This window comes from Onychomys torridus, chromosome 3 (assembly GCF_903995425.1).
Source record: "Onychomys torridus chromosome 3, mOncTor1.1, whole genome shotgun sequence".
Lineage (NCBI taxonomy): Eukaryota > Metazoa > Chordata > Mammalia > Rodentia > Cricetidae > Onychomys > Onychomys torridus.
Window position 1 is genome coordinate 103,375,850 of NC_050445.1, and position 22,320 is coordinate 103,398,169.

The window sequence follows — 22,320 nt, forward strand, 5'->3', positions numbered from 1 at the left end:
CCAGCCCCATGTCTATACTTTTTAATCAAACTCTGTTCTATCTCTACAAAATCCATTCTAAATTTAGATTTAAAACTAAGCGAAGATTTTTTTTTCTTTTGCTATCATTTTTATCCCTTTGTTATAATATTATCTTAGGCAAGTAAATTACCTCTTCTGTCTGCTTCTATCTAGAACCACAACTTTAAACAAATAATGATTAATTTTAAAGAATTTATCCAGTTTTCCCCTTTTAACTCTGAGATTTATTGTAGAATAAAGGAAGCCGTAATATTGGATTCTCACATCTTCATCAGAGATCTGTGCAGGACATTGTTCATTGTGTTGTTCAACTGCTAACCCCAATGTGTAACCATCTGGAGAACATTCACAACTACTTCCAGGTCAGAAGACTGTCTTATTATAAGACTAGAAACCACATAAGCACAGGCAGGCAAGCTCCCGTGTGTAGGCAGCTCTGGGAGGAGAAGCAGGAGAAAAGAGCTAAGAGGAAGAGAGAGAGTTAGACCTGAGTGAGAGGCCAGGGGAGCAGGCAGACTCCGCGGTAGAAGTCTAGGAACAGTTGCATGGGCTGAGTGTGGTCTTCAGAGAGGGTGCAGGAATGTCAGGAGTGGCTGGACAGGCACGCTTTGAAGCTTTTGAGACAGGAGAGGAGAAAGGAAGGGAGGAAAATAAAGAAAAATTTCCAGGTGGTGGTAGCACATGCCTTTGATCTCAGCATGCAGGAGGCAGAGGGAGGTGAATCTCCATGAGTTTGAGGACCTCTTGGTCTACAGAGCAAGTTCCAGGACAGGCTCCAAAGCTACAGATAGAAACCCTGTCTCAAATAACAAAAAAGCAAAAAAGAAAAAAGAGGGTTGGGGATTTAGCTCAGTGGTAGAGCACTTGCCTAGCAAGCACAAGGCCTCAGCTCAAAAAAAAAAAAAAAAAGAAAGAAAGAAAGGAAAAGAACAGAACAAATGAACTTACAGCAGGCTTAGCTTTGTGGGTCTGTAAGTAACTGCCAAGAGTCCCTTTTTAACTGAGACATACTGAAGAGGGGTGGGAACAGTGGCAGGAGGAACCAGACCGAAGTCTTCACTCTTCAGGGCTTAGGTGCTGAAGACCTCCGTGTGGGCGACAAGCCAGGAGTCAACGATCAGGAGCACCACACCATGTCTTCCTGCTACCAGAGACTGCTGCAGATCCTTCACGCTCTCTTTGCTTGGTGAGTAGGAAGTGAGTGTGCTCGCTCTCACTTGTAAGCATTCCCTGAGGGAAGAAGGGCGGGAAACAGATCCAGCCCTCCTCACTGTGGCCCTTTGTTCTTCTCCATTTGATCTTGTACAACCACTGAGTCTTAGGGAGCCAGTGTTACTAGGCAGTTCGATAAATGAGGTGGCGTACTGATCAGCTGAGATGACAAGTCTCCACCTCTTACTCCTGTTTCTTGTAGCAAGCATTCTGTAAGAACTAGAGGAGCCAGCCTATGGTACATGTCTGTAATCCAGCTACTGGGAAGGCTGAAGCCGAAGGATCACCTGAGCTCACGTGGGGGTTTGAGACCAGACTGAATAACACAGAGGCACACACCCCACCTAAAAATTCAAATAACTTTTATTACTTAATAAAAAGGGAATTTGTTAACTGAGTGGCGAACACCTTTAATCCCAGCACTTGGGAGGCAGAGGCAGGCAGATCTCTGAATTCGAGGCCAGCCTGGGCTACAGAAATGAGTGCCAGGATGACCAGGACTAGATGGAGAATCCATGTTTCGGGGGGGAAAAAAGAGAGAGAGCGGTATTGTTAATTTGATAAATCATCTTAGGTGATTGTAGGGAAGTCTCAGATGATGTGGTGAGAGAGTGAACACTGTGAAGCTGAAATACTGGAGTAGTTGGGGAAGCAGGAAAGCAGTGGCGCTTGATGGGCTTTTTAAAGCAGGAGCTCACATGTTGGCCTTGAACTTGCTCTGTAGCTGAGGCTGGTCATGAACTTTTCATCATCTTTCCTCAGCTCCTGAGTACTAGATTACAGACCTGTGCCACCTACCTGGCTTTTATGTGGTGCTGGGGATGAAACCTAGGACTTTGTGCATGGTAGGCAAGCACTCTACCAACTGAGTTACATCCCCACCCTCGATCAGGTCTCTAAAGAAACAATGGGTTTTTGTTTGTTTGTTTGTTTTTAACATTTTAAAAATTATGTGTATATGTATGTGTGCCCTCAAAGGCCAGAAGTGGGTATTGGGTCTCCTGGAGCTGGAGTTGCATGTGGTTGTGAGCAGCCTGATGTGGATACTGGGAACCAAGTCAAGCTGTCTGCAAGAGCAGTTCATGCTCTTAACCACTGAGCCATCTCTCCAGCCCCACCCCTGTTTCTTTTTAAAATAAGGACAGAAATATAACACAGCGTGTTTACATTTCACTGTATGTATATATGTGTGCACTAGTGTATTCTCCTCCCCCTAAGCTGGTCCAAGGGATCAAAGTCAGGTTGTGTCTGGCTTGGCACCCCACTGGCCCCAGGAGCTGGTTTTCAGGGAGGTGAAGAGTTAGAGGCATAGCATGGATGAAAGTAGAAGTAAAGGCATGTCCCTAAATATTTCTGTTCTTCAAGTCATGCCTCATCCCATCTGTCCCCATTGAACAGGTTTTCTGGAGAATTTTACCCAAGCTTCAACTTATGCTAAGTGTTATCTTTCAAACCATTGGCAAAATTGTCTCCAACTGCCTACTCAACACCCCCTTAGATGTGTCATTGACACCTCAGACATCCAGATGGGAGCAGAATATCACTGTTCCTCCAGCTTTGCCTCACTTGGAAATGGCATGATTGATTTTTGTGTGCCAAAACCCAAGAGTTATTTTTTTGCCTCCTGCTTTCTGCTCCTTCCCACATGTAACCCTAGAGTCTGTTGATTGCATCGTCTAGACAGATGTCTCCTCCTGCTTCCAGCCTTCCATCATATCTGACCTGTTTTCACAGTCAGCCTTTCCATCCCTCCCAGATGGCCTCCTCAGTCCTTCTTAACACAAGAGTCACCGCAGTCTTCTCTACTCAAACCTAACCCGATCCTGTCCCAGTTGTGATCTCTGGTGGCTCTTAGTCTTTCTTGACCTTCACCCTTTGGCCTGCTTTACCTCCTCCTGTTGTCTGGCTTCTGCTTGGGCTCCCATTGTCTCACCTTCTGCCCATAGGTAGACTGAGTTCATTCAGCACCATCCTCTGCTTTCACCTGACAACCTTCAAATATGCATCCTTCTACACGATCCTTGGCTGTTTGATCCGTACCCTCTTCTTACTGAATCTCTTCAGTTTCTGAGTGTTTTCTTTGACCTTACTAGGTAAACCTCTTGCCTGATAAAAGATTTGCATTGACAGTTCATCAAGGAGATTTTTTTTTCTTTTTCTTTTTCTTTCTTTTTTTTTTTTTTGAGACAGTTTCTCTGTGTAGTTTTGGTGCCTGTCCTGGATCTTGCTCTGTAGACCAGGCTGGCCTCAAACTCACAGAGATCTGCCTGGCTCTGCCTCCCAAGTGTTGGGATTAAAGGCGTCCACCACCATTGCCTGGACTTTTTTTTTTGTTTTGTAAACACAAAAAAGAGTATTCATTATTAAGGAAATGTACATACACACACACACACACACACACACACACACACACACACACACACACACTCGAGTACAAAATGTATGAAAGGAGAAGGGAGATGTTGCTAGAGAAGACATAGGATCAGATTATGCAGATTCTTGAGAGTCAGGCAGAAGATTTTAACATTTTAAAGTTATTATATTTGTTTAAGTTGTTAGTGTTTATTTTGTGTTTTCACACCTGTATATGTGTGAGTGCCCTAGTGTCTGCTTGTGCAGAATGAGCATGTCGGAGCCTAGGAAGTGGGAAGAGAGCACAGAAACTGGAGTCCCGTGTGGCCGGGAGCCACCTTGTAGTACTGGGGACTCAACCCAGGTCTTGACCACTGAGCCAGCTCTGCAGCTTTTAACTATTTTTTAGGAAAGCAATTTTGGTGTCATAGTCATGATAATAGTGAAAATTTCTTTTGAGGAAAATATTTTTGGCAGTAGTCTGCCTGATAGCTTGGGAAAGGAAAGAAACAAACAAACAAAAATAGTCAAAATTATTGCATGCTCTGCAGATGTAATGATTAGGGCCTGGAGATACAGTCTTGGTTAGGAAGGAATGAGCAACAATAAGATAATTCTGAGATTGATTCCTCAAGACTCGGCTTATTAATGCCAAGAGGAGATTTCCTTATTGAATACTGTCTGTCAGGCTGGACACTGACTCAGTAATTTGACAAAGTTAGCCCTGCATTTTAGAAAAGACTGAGATGCACAGACTAAAGAAAGCCCAGTTACCCTTGTAAAATAAGCCTGTGAGCATCGCTAGATCAATTAGAAAGTGCAGTTTGGGGTGCACTTCAACTCCTCTTTTTGTGTTTTGTTTTATGTTGTTTTTGGTTTTTTGTTTGTTTTGGTTGGATGGTTTTTTGTTTGTGTGTGTGTTTTTTTTGTGTGTGTGTGTGTGTGTTTGAGACAGGGTTTTTCTGTGTATCCCTGGCTATCCTTGAACTTTCTCTGTAGACCAGGCTGGCCTCGAACTCACAGAGATCTGCCTGCCTCTGCCTTCTGAGTGCTGGGACTAAAGGCGTGCACCACCACCACCTGGCTTCAGTTTCCTTTTGTTGTTGATTTGAGACAGAATATTACTAAATCCCTCAGACCAGCCTGGAACTCACTAGGTAGCTGTGGCTAGCTACATACAGTCCTGCTGCCCCAGTCTTCCAAGTGTAGGTATTACTGGCATGTGCCACCACACCCACCTGCACTTCAGTTTCTAGTCTGATGCTTAGATCTATGACTCAATTTCATGCTTAAGAACTTGAAATTCCATTCTCAAACTGTTGAATCACTGGCCTAGGTGGAGGGATAGGACCCTCAGGTACTACCCAGGTAATCTTCCTGAGACAAGCTGAACCACTTTTTCTGACTTGACTTTAGGAAAGGATTTACTCATCGTTCAAACCATCACCTCCTACACTCAGCCCTGGAGGTCCTCGCAAGCCGACTAAAGCAGAGGGAACAGGAACAGCCCTTGGAGGAACTTGTCAGGTGGGTCAGACTACATTCTAGTTTATTGGCAGAATTTCTTTTGGAAAACATTCACTGTTAGTTGTGAACAAAGTCTATACTTATCTATCACTTTCCCTTAACATAGGTGTTTTTTCATGTTTTAAAGGTTTTATTTTTTATTTTTTATTTTTTTATGAGATTGGGTTTCATTATATAACTCTATTGGCCTAGAACTCATGTAGGCTGAACTGTCCTCAAACTCACAGAGATCCACCTGCCTTTGCCTCCTGAGTGCTGGAATTAATGGCATGCAACACCACTCCCAGCCCTATTTACTTGTTTGGTGTGTGTGTGTGTGTGTGTGTGTGTGTGTGCGTGCGCGCACCGCCCCCCCCCCCCCCCCCCCCCCCCTGCATGCCCTCTGGAAGAGCAATAAGTGGTCTTAACTGCTTAGTCATCTCTCCAGCCTCTTGTTTTGATGTTTTTGAAGCAGGAGCATGCTGTATATCCTAGGCTGGCCTCAAATTGACCATTCTCCTGTCTTAGTCTCCTAACTGTTGGAATTACAGGCCCGTGCCATTACACCCTACTCTTGGGCCACTTTAGGTTATCTAAGGAGTCTAAAGACTGTCTTCTAGCAGTGTTGTGTATATAGGGAGCAACTAGTTGACACTAATTGCTAGTCTTTTCAATCCCATCCATCTCATCCTGTCCTTTTGTTCCCCATCACATCGTTGTGGTGAGTTCAAGGCCGACTGGTCTTCATGAGATCTTCCTCACCCCTCCATAACATCCCAAATAGCAAATAATTGATGTAGGGTTTCATGTGGTATCCTGATGTTTGGACTTCTTGGTGTAAGTGATCCCCTTTAAGCCAAAATTTTGTTAATGTAGCTTTTTTTCTGTCCAGCTTTTTCTGTAAAAGGTACTTTTCTATTAAGATTTTTGATTGATTGTTTATTTTTTGTTTTTCTGGGTTTTGTTTGTTTGTTTGCTTGTTTTGTTTTGTTTTTTGAGACAGGGTTTCTCTGTGTAGCTTTGCACCTTTCCTGGAACTCGTTTTGTAGCCCAGGCTGGCCTCGAACTCACAGAGATCCACCTGGCTCTGCCTCCCGAGTGCTGGGATTAAAGGCATGCGCTACCACCGCCCGGCTATTTTTTTTGTTTTTTGAGACAGGGTTTCTCTGTGTAGCTTTGCGCCTTTCCTGAAACTCACTCTGTAGACCAGGCTGGCCTCGAGCTCACGAAGATCCACCTGGCTCTGCCTCCCGAGTGCTGGGATTAAATGTGTGCGCAACCACCACCCAGCTCTGTTAAGATTCTTGAATGAAACTTAGTCCTATGCTAGCTGTGATGCATATCTTTTCTTTAATCATAGCACTCAAGAGGCAGAGACAGGTTGAGCTCTGTGAATTTGAGGCCAGCATGGTCTACAATGTGAGTTCCAGGCCAGGCAGAGCTACATAATGAGACCCTGTCTTTAAAACAAGAAGAAGGTGGTGGGTCTAAAGCTCCTAAAAGTGAGGAGGTTTGTGATTAGGCCATTGACCACTCACATTTTTATATGTGTATGTGAGGACAGTTTGCAGGAGTCAGCTTTCTCCTTCTACCATTTAATTTCCTGGGGTTGAACTCAAGTCAGCAGGCCTTACCCAATGAGCCATATTGCTGCCCTGTACACCTGGAGAAGACTCGGGCAATTTGTGTGCGTGTAAAGACATCTTTAATGCATGTGGTGTGATTAAGTCTGTGTCTCTTTCCTGCTCCTTTACAGCCAGAGCTTCAGTTACTTGCAAAATTTCCATCACTACATTCCCAGTTTCCAGTGTGGTCTTTATCTTCTCAGACTTTTGATGGCCCTGCTGGAGAAATCTGCAGTACCTACCCAGAAGAAAGAAAAACTTGGTGATGAGCCCAGATCCCTTTTTAGGGGAGGGAGGATATGAATAAGATTAATATCTTACACTTGTAAATTTGGTGTTTCCTAGAACTTTGGGCATTTTCACATGTAAATCCCACAAAATCATGGGCATGCCCTCTTGCTTACCAAAGAGCACATTTTCTCAGGACTCTGTCAGGGCTTTGTGTAACTTTGATCAGATTAATTTATTATACACTTTTCTTCCTTTTTTTAATAAGATGTATTTTGTTTTTATTTTATGTGTATGAGTGTTTCACCTGCATGTATGAATGTCATATGTATTGGAGACCAAAAGTAGACATTTTGGATACCGTGTAACTGGAGTTACAGACAGTTGTGAGCTGCCTAGTGGGTGCTGGGAAACAAGCTCAGGTCCTCTGGAAGACTAGCAAGTGCTCTGAACCACTAAGCCATCCCTTTAGTCCCAAATTTTCTTCTTTTTATACTAGAGATTAAACCCAGTGCTAAACTATTAGGCTCCACCTGCCATCCTTGATAATTTACTATATAAATTTTCTGTTTGTCTTTAGCCTTTTTCCCTCAGTCCTTGGTAACTTAGTTTGTCTTTAGACTTTTTTTTTTCTGGGCTTTTGTTTCTTTGTTTGTTTTTAGAGACAGGGTTTCTCTGTGTAGCCCTGGCTGTCCTGGATCTCACTCTGTAGACTAGGCTGGCCTCGAACTCAGAAATCTGCCTGGCTCTGCCTCCCGAGTGCTGGGATTAAAGGCATGCACCACCAACGCCCGGCTCCTCCTGAACTTTTTGAAAGCATGTGTTCATTGTGGTGTTTTCATATCATCTACTGACCTTTCCCCTCTCTTTCTGGTTCCCTTTCTCTCTCTATCCTCCTTGCCCTCTACCCTCTCCCCATCTCTGAAGAGAGCTTACTATGTAACCAGTTTGGCTTTGAACTCCAGCTCCTCCTGCCTTGGCCTCCCCAGTTCTGGGAGTACAGGTGTGTACCATCATGCCTCTCTAGGGCCTGGAACTTAGGACCTTCTCTTTAAGTATCTTTTATTGTAGTTCTTGGACTGCAAATCACTAATTATATTTCCCAACTATGGCACAATAGAAAGCAAGATAAAAATGTGAAAGAAATCTTTTTCTCTATATTAATAATATGAGTAGGGTTTTACCTAAAACAGATGGCCATGTGTTTGTGCTTTAGGATAGGGTCATTAAGTATCGTGTGCTCAGTCTTAGATAAATGATTTTATTTATGGCAGTTGGTTAATGGAACAGGAACAAGTCAGCTTTGAACAGTTGCTTTCTAGGCCAGGGCTGGTGCTATCTGCCTATAGTCCCAGTGCCCAGGAGGCAGAAGGAGAACTCTGAGTTTGAGACCAGCCTGCACTGCACAATGAGACTCGCTCATTTTTCTTTTCTTTTAGAAAGGGCCTCTTGAAGCTTGGGCTGACTCAGACTTGCTGTGATCTTGTTAAACTTCTGATCCTCCCAGCTCTGTTTCTTGAGTGCTGGTATTATAGGCACATGCTACCAAGCCTGGTTTTATATGGTGCTGGGCATAGGACCTGGAGCTTTATGCATACTAGACCAGCACTTAAACAACCGAGTTACCCACACAAGATACCTGCCCTGAAAACAAAATTGCCTGTTAGGCTAAAAACTGAAATTTAAAGTAATAATCTGGGGCTGAGATGGCTCAGCAGTTAAGAATGCTTGCTGTTGCCACCAAGGACTTGAATTCAGTTCTTAGCCTCCACTTCAGACCACTCACAGCTGCCTGTCACTCCAGCTTCAGAGATGCAGTGCCCTCTTCCGGCCTCTGCAAGCATCTGCACTCAGATGCGCATGCCCACACGCAGATACAGATATATGCACATACACAAAATTCTTTTTAAAAACCTTTTAAAATATACCTTAAAGGGGCTGGAGAGATGGCTCAGCCAGTAAAGAGCCCTGGCTGTTCTTCCAGAGGACCTGGGTTCAATTCCCAGTACCCACATGGCAGCTCACAGCTGTTTGTAACTTTAGTTCCAGGCACCCAACGTCCTCATGCAGGCAAAACACCAATGTACATAAATAAAAAAATAATAATAAAAGTATAGTGGATATACACCTTAAAATTTTTTTGAATACTGGTCGGTAGTGGCACATACCTTTAATTCCCAGCACTTGGGAGGCAGAGGCAGGAGGATCTCTGTGAGTTTGAAGCCAACCTGGTCTACAGCGTGAGTTCCAGGACAGGCTCCAAAGCTACACAGAGAAACCCTTTCTACAAAAACAAAAAAAATTTTTTTAAATGAAATAGTCCTTTTGATCAGTGATCTTCCTCCACCATCTGAAAGATAAGAGTATGCTCATCTGTTCTTTAAACACTACACATGTGCTGACATGTCATACATACTATACACTATTAATTCCTATAATTCTGTCAGTGAATTTGGAGATGATTGGCAGTGTCGTCTCTGCATCCCCGATAGTTTTCCCACCTCAGTCTCACAAGTGCTGGGATTGTAGGTGTGATCAGTTACACTCAGCTAACAATTGTGGTTTTAAAGGTAGTTTCTAAAAGGAGGAGGTCAGGGATGGAGGGTTGGCTCAGTGATTAAGAGCACTTGTTCTTGTGAAGGACCTGGGTTCAATTCCCAGCACCCACCACTTCCTCAGGCACCAGACATGCATGTACATGCAGGTGCACATGCAGGCAAAGCACTCATATGGATAAAATAAGTCTGAAGAAACATGAGGTTGATTTATCATGAATGAAATGCTTTTGTCTTGTTTTCCAACAGCCTCCCTGGCCAAACAACTCCTCTGTCGTGCATGGCCTCATGGGGAGAAAGAGAAGAACACCAATTTTAATGACCACCTGCATGATTTGCTTTGGTAAGATGTTTACTTTCTTCTGGGGAGCCAGGTTGCATTTTTCCATTTTGCTGTTGTGGGGTCCCTCATCTAGTGAGGGACTGAGTCATGGCCTCTGTTAGGGAAACTTGAGAGCAAATGATGGTATACATGAACATAGTTTGGAGTTTGGATCCTAAGGTGCTTTCCTCCTGCTGGCTGCTGTCAGCTGATTCCTTACTGACAGTCCCATTAGAGAGCAGAGAAGTCTGCGTTGTGTCCTTCCTTGTTAATAGTGAGTCAGATACATTTCTTGCCCACCATGTCTAAGATACATCCATTACTCCCAGGGTGTCTAAACATATTTCTTTCTGCATTTATTTGTCTACATTATTTATTTTGGCTTGTTGAAGTGAACTCACCGGGTAGCTGAGGAACTTCTGTTCCTTCTGCCTATGCAGGTACACTATCATTCTGGCTCTTTGTGTTTCTGTTTTATTATTATATGGGTGTTTTGCCTGCATGTCTGTGCACCATATGTGTGCACTGCCCTCAAAGGTCAGAAAAGGTCATCATATCTTCTGGAACTAGAGCTTCAGATGTTTGTAGGTGCTGGGAATTGAACCCGGGTCCTGTGGAAGAGCAGCCAGTGTTCTTAACTGCTGAGCCATCTCTCCAGCCCTTAACTGTGTTTTTAATTGAAACTTTATTTACTCTTAGTTCTTGGAAAGTATTTGGAATCTTTGTTATTATTACAAGTGAATATCATGCAGGGAGGCAGAGCAGGTGGATCTCTGTGAGTTCGAGGCCAGCCTGGTCTACAGAGCAATTTCTAGGACTGCCAGGGCTACACTGAGAAATTCCATCTCAAAAAACAGAAACAAAGTAAATGTCAGCAGTTGTCAGCAGTCCAGCTGGAGCTACATGGAGAGAAACCCTTCCTTCAAAAAAGTCAATGTCAGAAATTATTTGAAAACTTAATACACAGTAGTATCTCATGAAAAAATATTTTGGAGGTTGGGGATTTAGCTCAGTGGTAGAGCGCTTGCCTAGCAAGGGCAAGGCCCTGGGTTTGGTCCTCTGCTTCAAAAAAAAAAAAAAAAAATTGGCTTTAGAAAAGTTTATTATTGGGGCTGGAGGGTTAAGCTCAACAGTTAAGAGCACTGAATGCTCTTCCAGAGGACCCGGGTTCAATTCCCAGCACATATATGGAATTCACAACTGTCTGTGACTCCAGTTCCAGGGGATCTGGCACCCTCACACTGACATACACATAGGCCAAACACCAGTGCACATAAAATACAAATAAACCTTTAAAAGGAAGAAGGTTTATTATTGTTGGTGATGTGCATCTACTAGCACTCGTGTTCTAATATACCTAACAGTACTGCACCTGAGTCCTGTAGACTATCTTGAATCTCTGTGTGTGTGTGGGTGTGTGAGACAGACAGAGAGACAGAGACAGAGAGACTGGGAGGTTGCCCAGGTTCACCTTGAACTCATTCTGTATCCCACGCTGGCCTTGAACATGGGATCCTCCCGTCTCTAACCACCCACGTTTCTGAGAGTACAAGCCTGTGCCACCAGGCTTGGCTCCGTGTCTTGAACTTCTGCAACTTTGTCACATGTTTATTGGGAACTGACCACTCCCATCTGACCTGGTTCTAACTAGGCTGTTGCTGGTTGTCTTTTCGTTCCTTCTTCATGGGTTTCCGTAGAGTACTTGTGGATACTGACTTTAGTTGCACGTGGTCACTGTGTTAGTCAGCTTTCCACCACTGACAAGATGCCTGAGAAAATGAGCTTTACAGACAGGAGATTTGTTTAGGTTCCTAGTCATTTGCCTCCATTGTCCTTGCATCATGGTAGGGAGAGGCAGGACCCAGGGATGGGGCTAGTGTCGAAGCAAACTTTCTCACAAGGTAATCAGGAAGCAGGGCAGATAGGAATTCTATATTGTGTGACCCTACTCTTCTGACACTTTGTAAAGCATCTACCTGGAGCACACAGACAATGTTCTGAAGGCCATAGAGGAGATTGCTGGTGTTGGTGTCCCAGAACTGGTCAATGCTCCGAAAGATGCATCTTCCTCTACATTCCCTACGTTGAGCAGGTAAGAGAGTTTTTGCTCCACTGTCCTCCATCTAATTCTGACCTGGAGGGTAGACTCACCCACTCCTCTGGCAGCAGAAATCTTGCTGTGTATTCTTTCCAAGAGCTCTCGGACCAGGTGTATTCGTTATGTTTCCTATCACTCTGATAAAATACCTGACAGAGCAGTCTGAAGGGAAAGGATTTATTTCAGGTCACAGTCCAGTCCACTGTGGCAGCTAAGTATGGTGTCCGGATCTGCTCTGTTCTCAGTGGCAAGAACGTGAGGATGCAGCTTGTTCACATGACTCAAAACAGGAACTAGAGTGAACAGGTCAGAATTAGGGTCAGGTGCTACCTTCAAAAGCCTACACACTCCACCAGCCAGGCCGACTTCCCAAAGGCTCTCTCTACACAGCCTTCAAAATAGCACTGTGGGCTGGAGAGATGGCTCAGAGGTTAAGAGCACTGACTGCTCTTCCAGAGGTCCTGAGTTCAATTCCCAGCAACCACATGGTGGCTCACAACCATCTGTAATGAGATCTGGTGTCCTCTTCTGTATACATAATAAACAAATCTATTTAAAAAAAAAAAAAAAAAAAAACGCCGGCAGTGGTGGCACACACCTTAAAAAAAAATAGCGCTGTGGGCTAGCTAGGGGCCATGCTCAAATCATGAACCTGTGGGGTATTTGAGGATTAAACAAACCATTCATGGGATGTATAAAAGTATCTCACAAAGGAATGTAGTATCACTACCAGTTTCCACAGATAAGGAAGAACTGTTTGTGCTTTTTTTATCCTTTAAAGTTAAGATTTGTGCCGAGGTTGTAGCCCACAGATAGCATGTGGGAGGCCTGGGTTTAGCTCCCAACACACCAAAATGAATAAAGATTAAGACTAACTTACAACCATCTTTGTAATACATTTCCGCCTTGAGAAACAGTTGACTTTTGTACCGGATGGTTCGTCTTACAGTGTCAATTGTTAGCTTTTCCTTGTATAGTCATTCCAGTTTATCAACCGTCTTCACTTGGTTGGATCTTAATTCCTGTGAGGTAGAGGTATCATTACCACTGTTTCACTCTTGAGGAAAATGGGGGTTAGAAAGAATTTCTCCTGCTTACAGTCAGTGAAGGGAACACAGAACCCCAGCTTACACTTGGCTTCCCCTTCCATACCACTGCTGCTGCTTCCTGCATCGTGGGCTCATTCCACTGTCTCATAGGCCATTTGCTTTGGCTGGGGCTTCTGTGTGTACTCTCTCTCCTCTCCTCTTCCCTCCCCTCCCTTCTTCTCCTCTCCCTCCCCCCCTCCCCCCTGCTCCCCCCACCCTCTCTCTCATCTCCTCTAGTCTAGGCTGGTCTCCATCTCGTGGTGTAGTTGCGGATGCTCTTGAACTTCCAGTCCTCCTGCCTTCACTTTCTCCTTGGTGCTTGGATTGCAGGCATGCATGGCCGTGTCCCCCTCGTGTATGCTGAACCCGGTGCATGGTAGGCAAGCACTCTTACCTCCTGAACTGCATCCCAGCCCTGGGCTCATTTTAGATTCTTTCCATTTCCCTCTTTCAGTGAAAAAACATTCAGAGACGGGGGCGTCAATGACTGTTGCTCTCCTGGCTTCTTCCTACAGGGAACTTCCTAGAAGCTTCTTGTAGATAGTGCATCATGTGGGTATTCCTGCCTTTCCCCCCTTACAGGCATACCTTTGTCATTTTCTTCCGTGTGATGATGGCTGAACTCGAGAAGACAGTGAGAGGTCTTCAGGCTGGCACAGCGGCAGATTCACAGCAGGTGGTTCAGGCGCCCCTCAAAGAAATGGCCTTTGGTTACGTGGGCAGTGTTGATTCTTTATCTCTTGGTATAGAGTTCCTCCTAAGCTGTTTCCTTTCAGTTACCAAGATCTAGGAGTTCTTTCAAAAGGCTTCTGGTTTGATTTCTTTTCCCTCTGGTTGGTGGTGAGAACTGAGCTGTTTCCCCTGCTTCTGGGTTTGCCCCTTCCCACCACGCTGTTTGAGATGCTGTGGGTCTTGGCAGCCTCCCAGTCAGAGCTGCAGTAGACGGGCTACCCAGAGAATCAGAAGCCAGAGATGTGATGGCCAGCAGAAGTAACTGATTTTCTGTGAGGCGCTCTGATGCCGTCACAGTGTATGTGAACCTGCTGATGAGTACACTGGCTGCCACATCTCTTCAGAAGGGAAAACGGACGAACTGTATTAGTGGGAGGGCAGTAGAAGTATTTGGCTGTGACTCAAAGGCCCGTGTTTGGCTGTCCCCAGGTTCATGAAGAGAAACTTCTCTATTGGAACATGGCTGTTCGAGACTTCAGTATCCTCATCAATCTGATGAAAGTATGGGGCCCTGACCTACCTCTCCAGCCAACCCTGACCTGCCTCACCAGCCAACCCTGACCTGCCTCACCAGCCAACCCTGACCTACCTCTCCAGCCAACCCTGACCTGCCTCACCAGCCAACACTGACCTGCCTCACCAGCCAACCCTGACCTGCCTCACCAGCCAACCCTGACCTACCTCTCCAGCCAACCCTGACCTGCCTCACCAGCCAACCCTGACCTTCCTCCCTAGTTAACCCTGACCTTCCTCACCATCCAACCCTGACCTGCCTCCCTAGTTAACCCTGACCTTCCTCACCAGCCAACCCTGACCTGCCTCACCAGCTGACCCTGACCTGCCTCCCTAGTTAACCCTGACCTGCCTCACCAGCCAACCCTGACCTGCCTCCCTAGTTAACCCTGACCTGCCTCACCAGCCAACCCTGACCTTCCTCACCAGCCAACCCTGACTTGCCTCCCTAGTTAACCCTGACCTTCCTCCCTAGTTAACCCTGACCTACCTCTCCAGCCAACCCTGACCTACCTCTCCAGCCAACCCTGACCTGCCTCCCTAGTTAACCCTGACCTTCCTCACCAGCCAACCCTGACCTGCCTCTCCAGCCAACCCTGACCTGCCTCACCAGCCAACCCTGACCTGCCTCCCTAGTTAACCCTGACATTCCTCCCTAGTTAACCCTGACAGGAGGGTTCTGCTTTCCAGAATTACCTACTTGCTGTTCTCACCCTTCCTTGTGTGTTTCCTCTTTTCCATGACCCTCTACTCATTCTGGGTAACCCCTCCTGGCCACTGTGGGTCTTCCCCCACCCCCAACCCCACTTTTCTTTGTCATTGCCCCATTTTCTCCCGTCTTGCCTTGGATCCTTTGATTTGAGTCACTTCCGACTCTGATTACCTTTATTGTCCTTCAAGCACAGTGTTCTCTACTATTGGATTATGCACAGGCTGCTCTGTCAGCTGAAAATATTATTTCCTCTTCTCTTCATCTCATAGGGTCGTTCTGAAGGTTGCAGATCAGAGGGCCAGCCTCTAGTAACGCCCTTTGCAGCAGCCTCGGTTTGAGTCAATGTCTTGATCCCTTTTGCTCTTTCTTGCTTTTCTTGGACTTAAGTTACAAGAGTCTCTTTATTCTGTAGTTGCTTTTCTATTACACTGTTGACACGCCTTCTTCATTTTAGAATTTCCTGCATCACGCAGAGCTATGCTGTACTTAACGGGGAAAGGCTGGAATACTCAAAGGAGACGACCTCAGTTTTGGTTTCTTGTCTTTCTCCTGTCTAGGTATTTGACAGTTATCCTGTTCTGCATGTGTGTTTAAAGGTAAAAGATTTCATAGGCTTTGTTCAATGTATTTTCTTCCTGTGGGTCATTTCAGAGGGGCTCAGCTGAATAGAATTGCTTTATACCTCTTTTACATGCCAGAGTTTGTGCTAACAGGTTGTAGTTAAAGGAAGACATTGGATAACATTTTCTACAGTAGTTGGAGGCAATTTTCAACTGAAGGCAGCTTTCTCAGGAGTTGGAGAATTATTGGTCAAAATATTAGAACTAGATTGAATGCCTCCCGAGCAACTGAGTTTAAAAGCAGTGTTCATGATGGGCCTGGTGGTGCACACCTTTAATCCCAGCACTTGAGAGGCAGAGGCAGGCGGATCTCTGTGAGCCTGAGGTCAGCCAGGGCTACATAGTGAGACCCTGCCTCAAACCAACCAACCAACAAAAAAGAGCAGTCAGTGCGCACCCTCACCCTGCTACCAGTGCCTCCGGGTAGTGGAGGAGGAGGAGCTATGGTTGGTTTCCCTTTTTAAAGTCTCACAAGGGCCAGGGCTAGGGGTGTTGCTTACAATCTGCTTAGTATGTGCGAGGTCTCAAGTTCAGCCCTTTGCACCACAAGACAAGTGAAAAGGAGTCTTGGGGTGGTTTGAATGTGGAATTGATATTTTGACAATTGTATAACCCTCCCTTTTCCTATGGGGGTTTCCCTGCCTGGCCCTAGATTTGATGGTAAACCCAAAAGGAATGTTACGGGGAGAATGCTTCTTCTGCACTCTTGGTGTCTTGGCACCCATTCTGGGTGTCTTGTGGCCCTCCCTCTTCTTCACTCACTCTACCCTGGCACAGTGTCAAGGGATGAGCAGATTGGAGGAGTGATTTGATTGGAAATGGGCTGTGTTCCCTTGGTCCTTTCAGAATTTCTCCTTTTGAGATGAATTATCCTTCGGGATGGAGTTCAGCTGCTGCTCTATGTTCTTAGAGCTGAACAAGGGTTCTGGCCATCGTCTGGGTCTGAGTCCAAGAGTCTGCCTAGTCCTGGAACTTCTTTATATAGCCTATGTACTTTTCAACTCCAGTTTTTATCCTCCAAAGTAACTTTTTGGACCATTCCCAATTTATTTTTAATGTACACGAGTTAGTGGCCTATGCTGCCTCCTCTGAGGGCTTTTCACTAATAGTCCTCAGCCAGAGGTCAGCACTGTCTCTCTCTTCAGCATGGACGTCGCTTTGTGGAAGCATTTCTGAAGCAGTGTATGCCGCTCCTTGATTTCAGCTTTAGAAAACACCGGGTAAGAGCTGAGAGCAGAGCGTTGTCAGGGCTCGCTGTGGGTACTTCTGAGTTGGGCTTGGGGACAGCAGACTGTTGCCTACATTCTGAGCAGCAATTTAAGTGACACCCTGCCAGCTATGGGAAGTGCCCAGGTAAGCTGAGCCTCTCAGACACTCTGTTGAGACCCACCTCTCACTTCTCCCCAGTCTTTGGGCTTATTGCCTTTAACTTGTGTTTCCCTGTGCTGCTGCTGTCCACCAGGCTCTCCTGCGGTAGTGTCTCTGCAAACACTTCAGAAGCCACATGGGCTATAAGATAGGCTTGATAGACTCTTAGAGCCAATTGGCACTCAGAACTCAGCGTTCCTCTCTGAGGGCCAGACTCAGTTGATGATTAGCATAGGCTAGGACCTGCAGAATTTACCCTCCCTGGAGGCCTTGCTGCAAGAACATCTTGCATCTGAAGTAACATTAGAATGTTATACCAGAACATTTATAAATTTTGTGGTTGTTAGGAAGATGTCCTGAGCTTGCTGGAAACCCTTCAACTGAACACAAGGCTACTTCATCACCTTTGTGGACATTCCAAGGTAAGAGGAACAGGACTCGCCATGGAGCATAACCAGCCATGTCCTGAAACTCAGTCTTCCTGCTGAGATTACAGGCATGGACCACCAAACCTAGCTTTCAACCCTGTGTCCAAACACAGTTTATTTAGAGTCAGCAAATCCTTTGTTGCCAGATGAGCCTGGCAGTTATCTAAAGGGAAAGTTTTGTGTTTGGACTCAAATTCTATAGCTGTTTCTTCTAGAAGTACTCAGTTAGAGGCTGGCTGGCCTAGGCTGCTACATGGAAGACACTGTCTCAGAACAAACCAACAAACCAGAGTCCTCTTCCTGGGGGAAGAGAGTATAGAGCACTCCTAGATGAGTTCCTGTTACAAAGTGTCCTAGAGTTGGGGTTTCTGTTGCTGTGATGAAGCACCATGAGCAAAAGCAACTGAGGGAGGGAAGAGTTTATTTAGCTTACTATCCTTTGAAGCCAAGTCAGGAACTCAGAGGGCAGGTACCTGGAGTCAGGAGCTGATATAGAAGCCATGCTTACTGACTTGCTCCTTGTGGCTTTCTCAGACTGCTATTTTATAGAACCCAAGACCACCAGCCCAGGGGTGGCTCCACCCATAATGGGCTGAACCCTCCTACATCAATTAATAATTAATAAAATGCCCTACAGACCTCCTTCAATCCAGTCTTGTGGAGGCACTTTCTCATTTGAGGATCCCTTCTCCCAGGTGACCCTAGCTTGTGTCAAGTTGACATAAAACTAGCCAGCACACCAAGAACTGCAGATGGGAGGACTGTTGGGTGGTAGCGGCTGGAGCTGGAAGTGTTCCCAACCAGCTGTCTTAGAGCTTTTCAGCCGTAGGACTTGGTTGTCTCTTGTGAGAACATTTGAATATTAAAAGTCTTCTGTAGGCTGGGTGGTGGTGGCGCATACCTTTTAACCCAGCATTTGGGAGGCAGAGGCAGGCTGATCTCAGTGAGTTCCAGGACAGCCTGGTCAAAGCAAGTTCCAGGACAGCCAGCCAGGACTTACACAGAGAAACTCTACCTTGAGAAAAGAGAGAAAAAAAAAAAGTCTTCTCTAAGCCAGGTGACATGGCACATGCCTTTATTCCCAGCCCTTGGGAAGCAGAAGCAAATGGATCTCTGTGATTTCAAGGCCAGCCTGATCTGTAGAGCGAGTTTCCAAGGCAGCCAGAGCTACATAGTGAGACCCAAGGGGTTAGGGGTACATCAACAACATAACCCTCCCGCTGAAGCTCTTGAACCATTGTCACGTTTGAAGGAACATAGAAACAGTGGCGGCTTTTTTGGTCCCTGGCAAACCAAGTGATTTTTTTTGAGCCATTTCTTGCCACTCATTTCTTCCCTGGTTTTGTATTTAGAAGAAGCTGAGCTGGAATTTCAGGGGCTTAAAGCTGACCAGAACTAATTTTTGTGTTTCATATCATTAAACACACCTTGGGGTAATTTGCTGATTATTGGTCAACAGAGCTTATACCAGGCACCTAGAGGTGTTGGTGGTGAGTCTTTTAGTCCTGAGTTTTTACTGACAGTCTGTTTGGAGTTCTTATCAAACTATTACTGTTTGATGGACCATGTCCCTGGGCCGTATTCACCGGACATGTCCTCTTATTCTTCAGGTATGACACATTCAGACAGTTCTGTAAAAGAAATATGAAACATGATGATAGAGATGGATGCTTTCTTTCTCTTCAGATTCACCAAGACACAAGACTCACCAAACATGTGCCTTTACTCAAAAAGTCGCTGGAGCTGTTAGTTTGCAGAGTCAAAGCCATGCTTGTCCTCAACAATTGTAGAGAGGCTTTCTGGTTGGGAACTCTCAAAAACCGAGACTTACAGGTAAGCCTGAAGTTCAGACCATCAGTTATGAGCTCCTACGCCCATTGGTGAGAACATCAGAAGAAATGTGAGACGTCACCTAGGCCCTGATCTGCTTTTAGCCAGTTGTAACCCAACTGCCTGGGAGGCTGAGGCAGAAGGATCACAAGTTCAAGGTTTGCCCAACTACAGAGTGATTTCAGGACCAGCCTGGGCAATTTAGCAAAGCTGTTAAAATTAAAAGTCAATAGAGGGCTGGAAATACGGCTTAGGGATAGAATATTTACCTGGCTAGTATGTATAAGGAACTAGATGCAATCCCCCTTAGTGTGAAAAGAGACTACTGTTATCACGTCTGTGGTTGTTTAAGATTATAAAACTAGTTAGGTGGTGGTGGTGACGCATGCCTTTAATGCCAGTGCTTGGGAAGCAGAGCCAGGAGGATCTCTGTGAGTTCGAGGCCAGCCTAGTCTACAGAGAGAGATCCAGGACAGGCACCAAAACTACACAGAGAAACCCTGTCTCGAAAAACAAACGGGTTGGGGATTTAGCTCAGTGGTAGAGCGCTTGCCTAGCAAGTGCAAAGGCCCTGAGTTCAGTCCTCAGCTCAAAAAAGAAAAGAAAAGAAAAACAAGCAACAATAACAAGAAGATTATAAGAGTAAAGAGACACTCAACAGTTAAGAGCACTGACACTCTTTCAGAGGGCTCAGGTTTGATTCCTAGCACTTACGTGGTGGTTTACAACCGTCTGTACCTCTAGTTTAGGGATCCAACTCCCTCTGCTTGCCTCCATGGGCCTGCATGCATGTGGTACACAGACACACATGCAGGTAGAACAATAATAGATGTAAAAATAGAGGTTAAAAAATTTCAAAATACTATTTAGTGTGGCAGTGGTGATGCACACCTTTAATCCCAGTACTCGGGAGGCGGAGGCAGGCAGATCTCTGTGGGTTTGAAGCCAGCCTGGTCTACAGAGCGAGTATATAAAATGAAGAATATAAATGAATAAATGAGAATATAAAAAATGAAGCTTGTATAGAATTATATATCAGTTCCATGGGCATCTTAGAAACCTGGAATTGAACAGCATTTCCCTAAATGATAGATCAGAGGTTGTTATGTTTTTGTTTTTATAATATTCTTATAACTTTTTTCTTTTTTAAAGAAGTTATATGTATACAGTGTTCTGCCTGCATGTATCCCTGCAGGCCAGAAGAGGGTACCAGATCTCATTATAGGTGGTTGTGAATCACCATATGGTTGCTGGGAATTGAACTCAAGACCTCTGGAAGAGCAGCCAGTGCCCTTAACCTCTGAACCATCTCTCCAGCCCAGTTCATATGTTTTGAATGGCTAGAATATTTCTTCTCTAATACTTAGAAACTTGGCCTTTCTCAAAACCATAAATGTGCTCATTACAACCCCCCATTTCTTCTTCTGCTTCTACGTTTAGGGTGAAGAAATTGTTTCTCAGGATCCCTCTTCCCCAGAGAGCACTTCAGAAGACAGTGAGGATGACATAACATCCCACGTCTCCAAGAGCACAGCAACAAAGGTATCTGCACAGGCTGGTATGGTATTGGTAGAGCAATTTATTAAGTATTCTTTGTTAGCACAAAGTACAGGATTTTTCTCTGCTTATGTCTATTGTTAAATACTTCTGTACCCATCTCCATTCCCTACAAAAATCTTATATGAATGCTTTGGGATCCATAAAAATATAATTGCGTCATCTGAGGCTCCCTCGAGTATCTCTAAAGGTGTGTTGAAAATTTTTTTACAACTTAAGGGGAATTATATCTCAGTGATAGAGCATTACTTAACATATACATATTTGTGCATTCAATCATCTGTACCAAAAACAAAGTGGAGATGTTTTTCTCCTAGTATATAGTGCCCTGTTTTCCATAATCTTGTATGTAAATGTGTTTTAGAAGGGAGAAAAGACTAGCATGTTCTGTGTTAAAAACAAATTTAAACCATTTCAACTTTTTTTGGCAGGCCTGGCTGGCCTAGAACTTACTATGTAAACCAGGCTAGCTTTGAATTTTGCAGAGATATGCCTGCCTGTGCCTCCCAAGTGTTGAGATTAAAGGCATGCACCACCATGCCTGGCCATTTCAGCTTTTTGTTTGTTTGTTTGTTTTTAATTGTATGTGTATGTTTTGCACGTGTTTTTCTTTGAATCATATGTGCGGTGCCTGTGGGTGCCAGAAGGGCCTGTTGAACCCACCCCCACACCCTTCCAGGAATGAAGTTAGAGTTGTGAGCTACCATGTGGGTGCTGGGAGTTGAACCTGGGTCCTCTGGAAGAGCAGCCAGTGCCCGTAACACTGATCCATCTCTGCAACCCCTCACCTTGTTTTAACATACAAAATTAAAATAAATCAGAAGCTTAGAGTCAAGCTGCCACTACAGAGGAATAAAATAATACAGGTCCTCATTTTCTGTGGACAGATGTGGATTTAATATAAGCTAAATAAAAATATGTACATCAAGTTTTGCTCAGTTCACTTTTCTAGATACCAGGCAGTTTAGCTAAAAGCTGTGCACAGGAATACTGTGCATTATGAAGTCTGTAGGCTCTATTTTAGACCTATAATAGATCTCTTCTTACTCTTATAAGGAATCCAAGGTGGTCAGTATGCTATGCTTCCAGTACAAAAATGTGTCCTTGTAGAGGAGCAAACCAGTTTCATGCTGGACTCCTGTTGATAATTGCCAGTACTTGTAGTAACCATTGCTTTACATACATAATACATATACAATTTTGCTTATTTATCCCTTTTATGTATGCAGAGCCTTGCTATGTAGCCCAGACTGCCTTTGAACTCACAATCCTCCTGTCTTAATCTCCTGAATCTTGGGACTACAGAGTTGTACCATACTAATCCTTGCTTTATATTGAATTGATAATGTGACTTTCTATGTTTTATGCCTGAAGAACAGCTGGAAAGCTCTGGCTTATTTAAAGATCATGCAGATTTAGTTCATTTGTAAATAATTCAGTATCAAAATGACCTCTCAGGCTGAATGTGGTGGTTCACATTTTTAATCATAGCACTATGGAGGCAGAGGCAGATGGATCTCTGTGAGTTCAAGGCCAGCCTGGTCTACATAGCA

The 22,320-nt window shown here is 44.8% G+C and overlaps 1 protein-coding gene across 1 annotated transcript in view; it reads left to right on the forward strand.

The window, feature by feature from the left end:
- Fancd2 (FA complementation group D2) overlaps positions 1-22,320 on the forward strand; it is a 72,118-nt gene that overhangs the window by 48,529 nt on the left and 1,269 nt on the right. Inside the window, exons 31-43 of the mRNA XM_036181795.1 lie at positions 255-383; positions 1,089-1,207; positions 5,002-5,112; positions 6,848-6,978; positions 9,749-9,842; positions 11,791-11,913; positions 13,590-13,683; positions 14,169-14,240; positions 15,522-15,560; positions 16,730-16,804; positions 17,300-17,374; positions 19,067-19,213; positions 20,651-20,752. Coding sequence (XP_036037688.1) covers positions 255-383; positions 1,089-1,207; positions 5,002-5,112; positions 6,848-6,978; positions 9,749-9,842; positions 11,791-11,913; positions 13,590-13,683; positions 14,169-14,240; positions 15,522-15,560; positions 16,730-16,804; positions 17,300-17,374; positions 19,067-19,213; positions 20,651-20,752 — 1,311 coding nt within the window. The remainder of the gene's footprint in view (positions 1-254; positions 384-1,088; positions 1,208-5,001; positions 5,113-6,847; positions 6,979-9,748; positions 9,843-11,790; positions 11,914-13,589; positions 13,684-14,168; positions 14,241-15,521; positions 15,561-16,729; positions 16,805-17,299; positions 17,375-19,066; positions 19,214-20,650; positions 20,753-22,320) is intronic.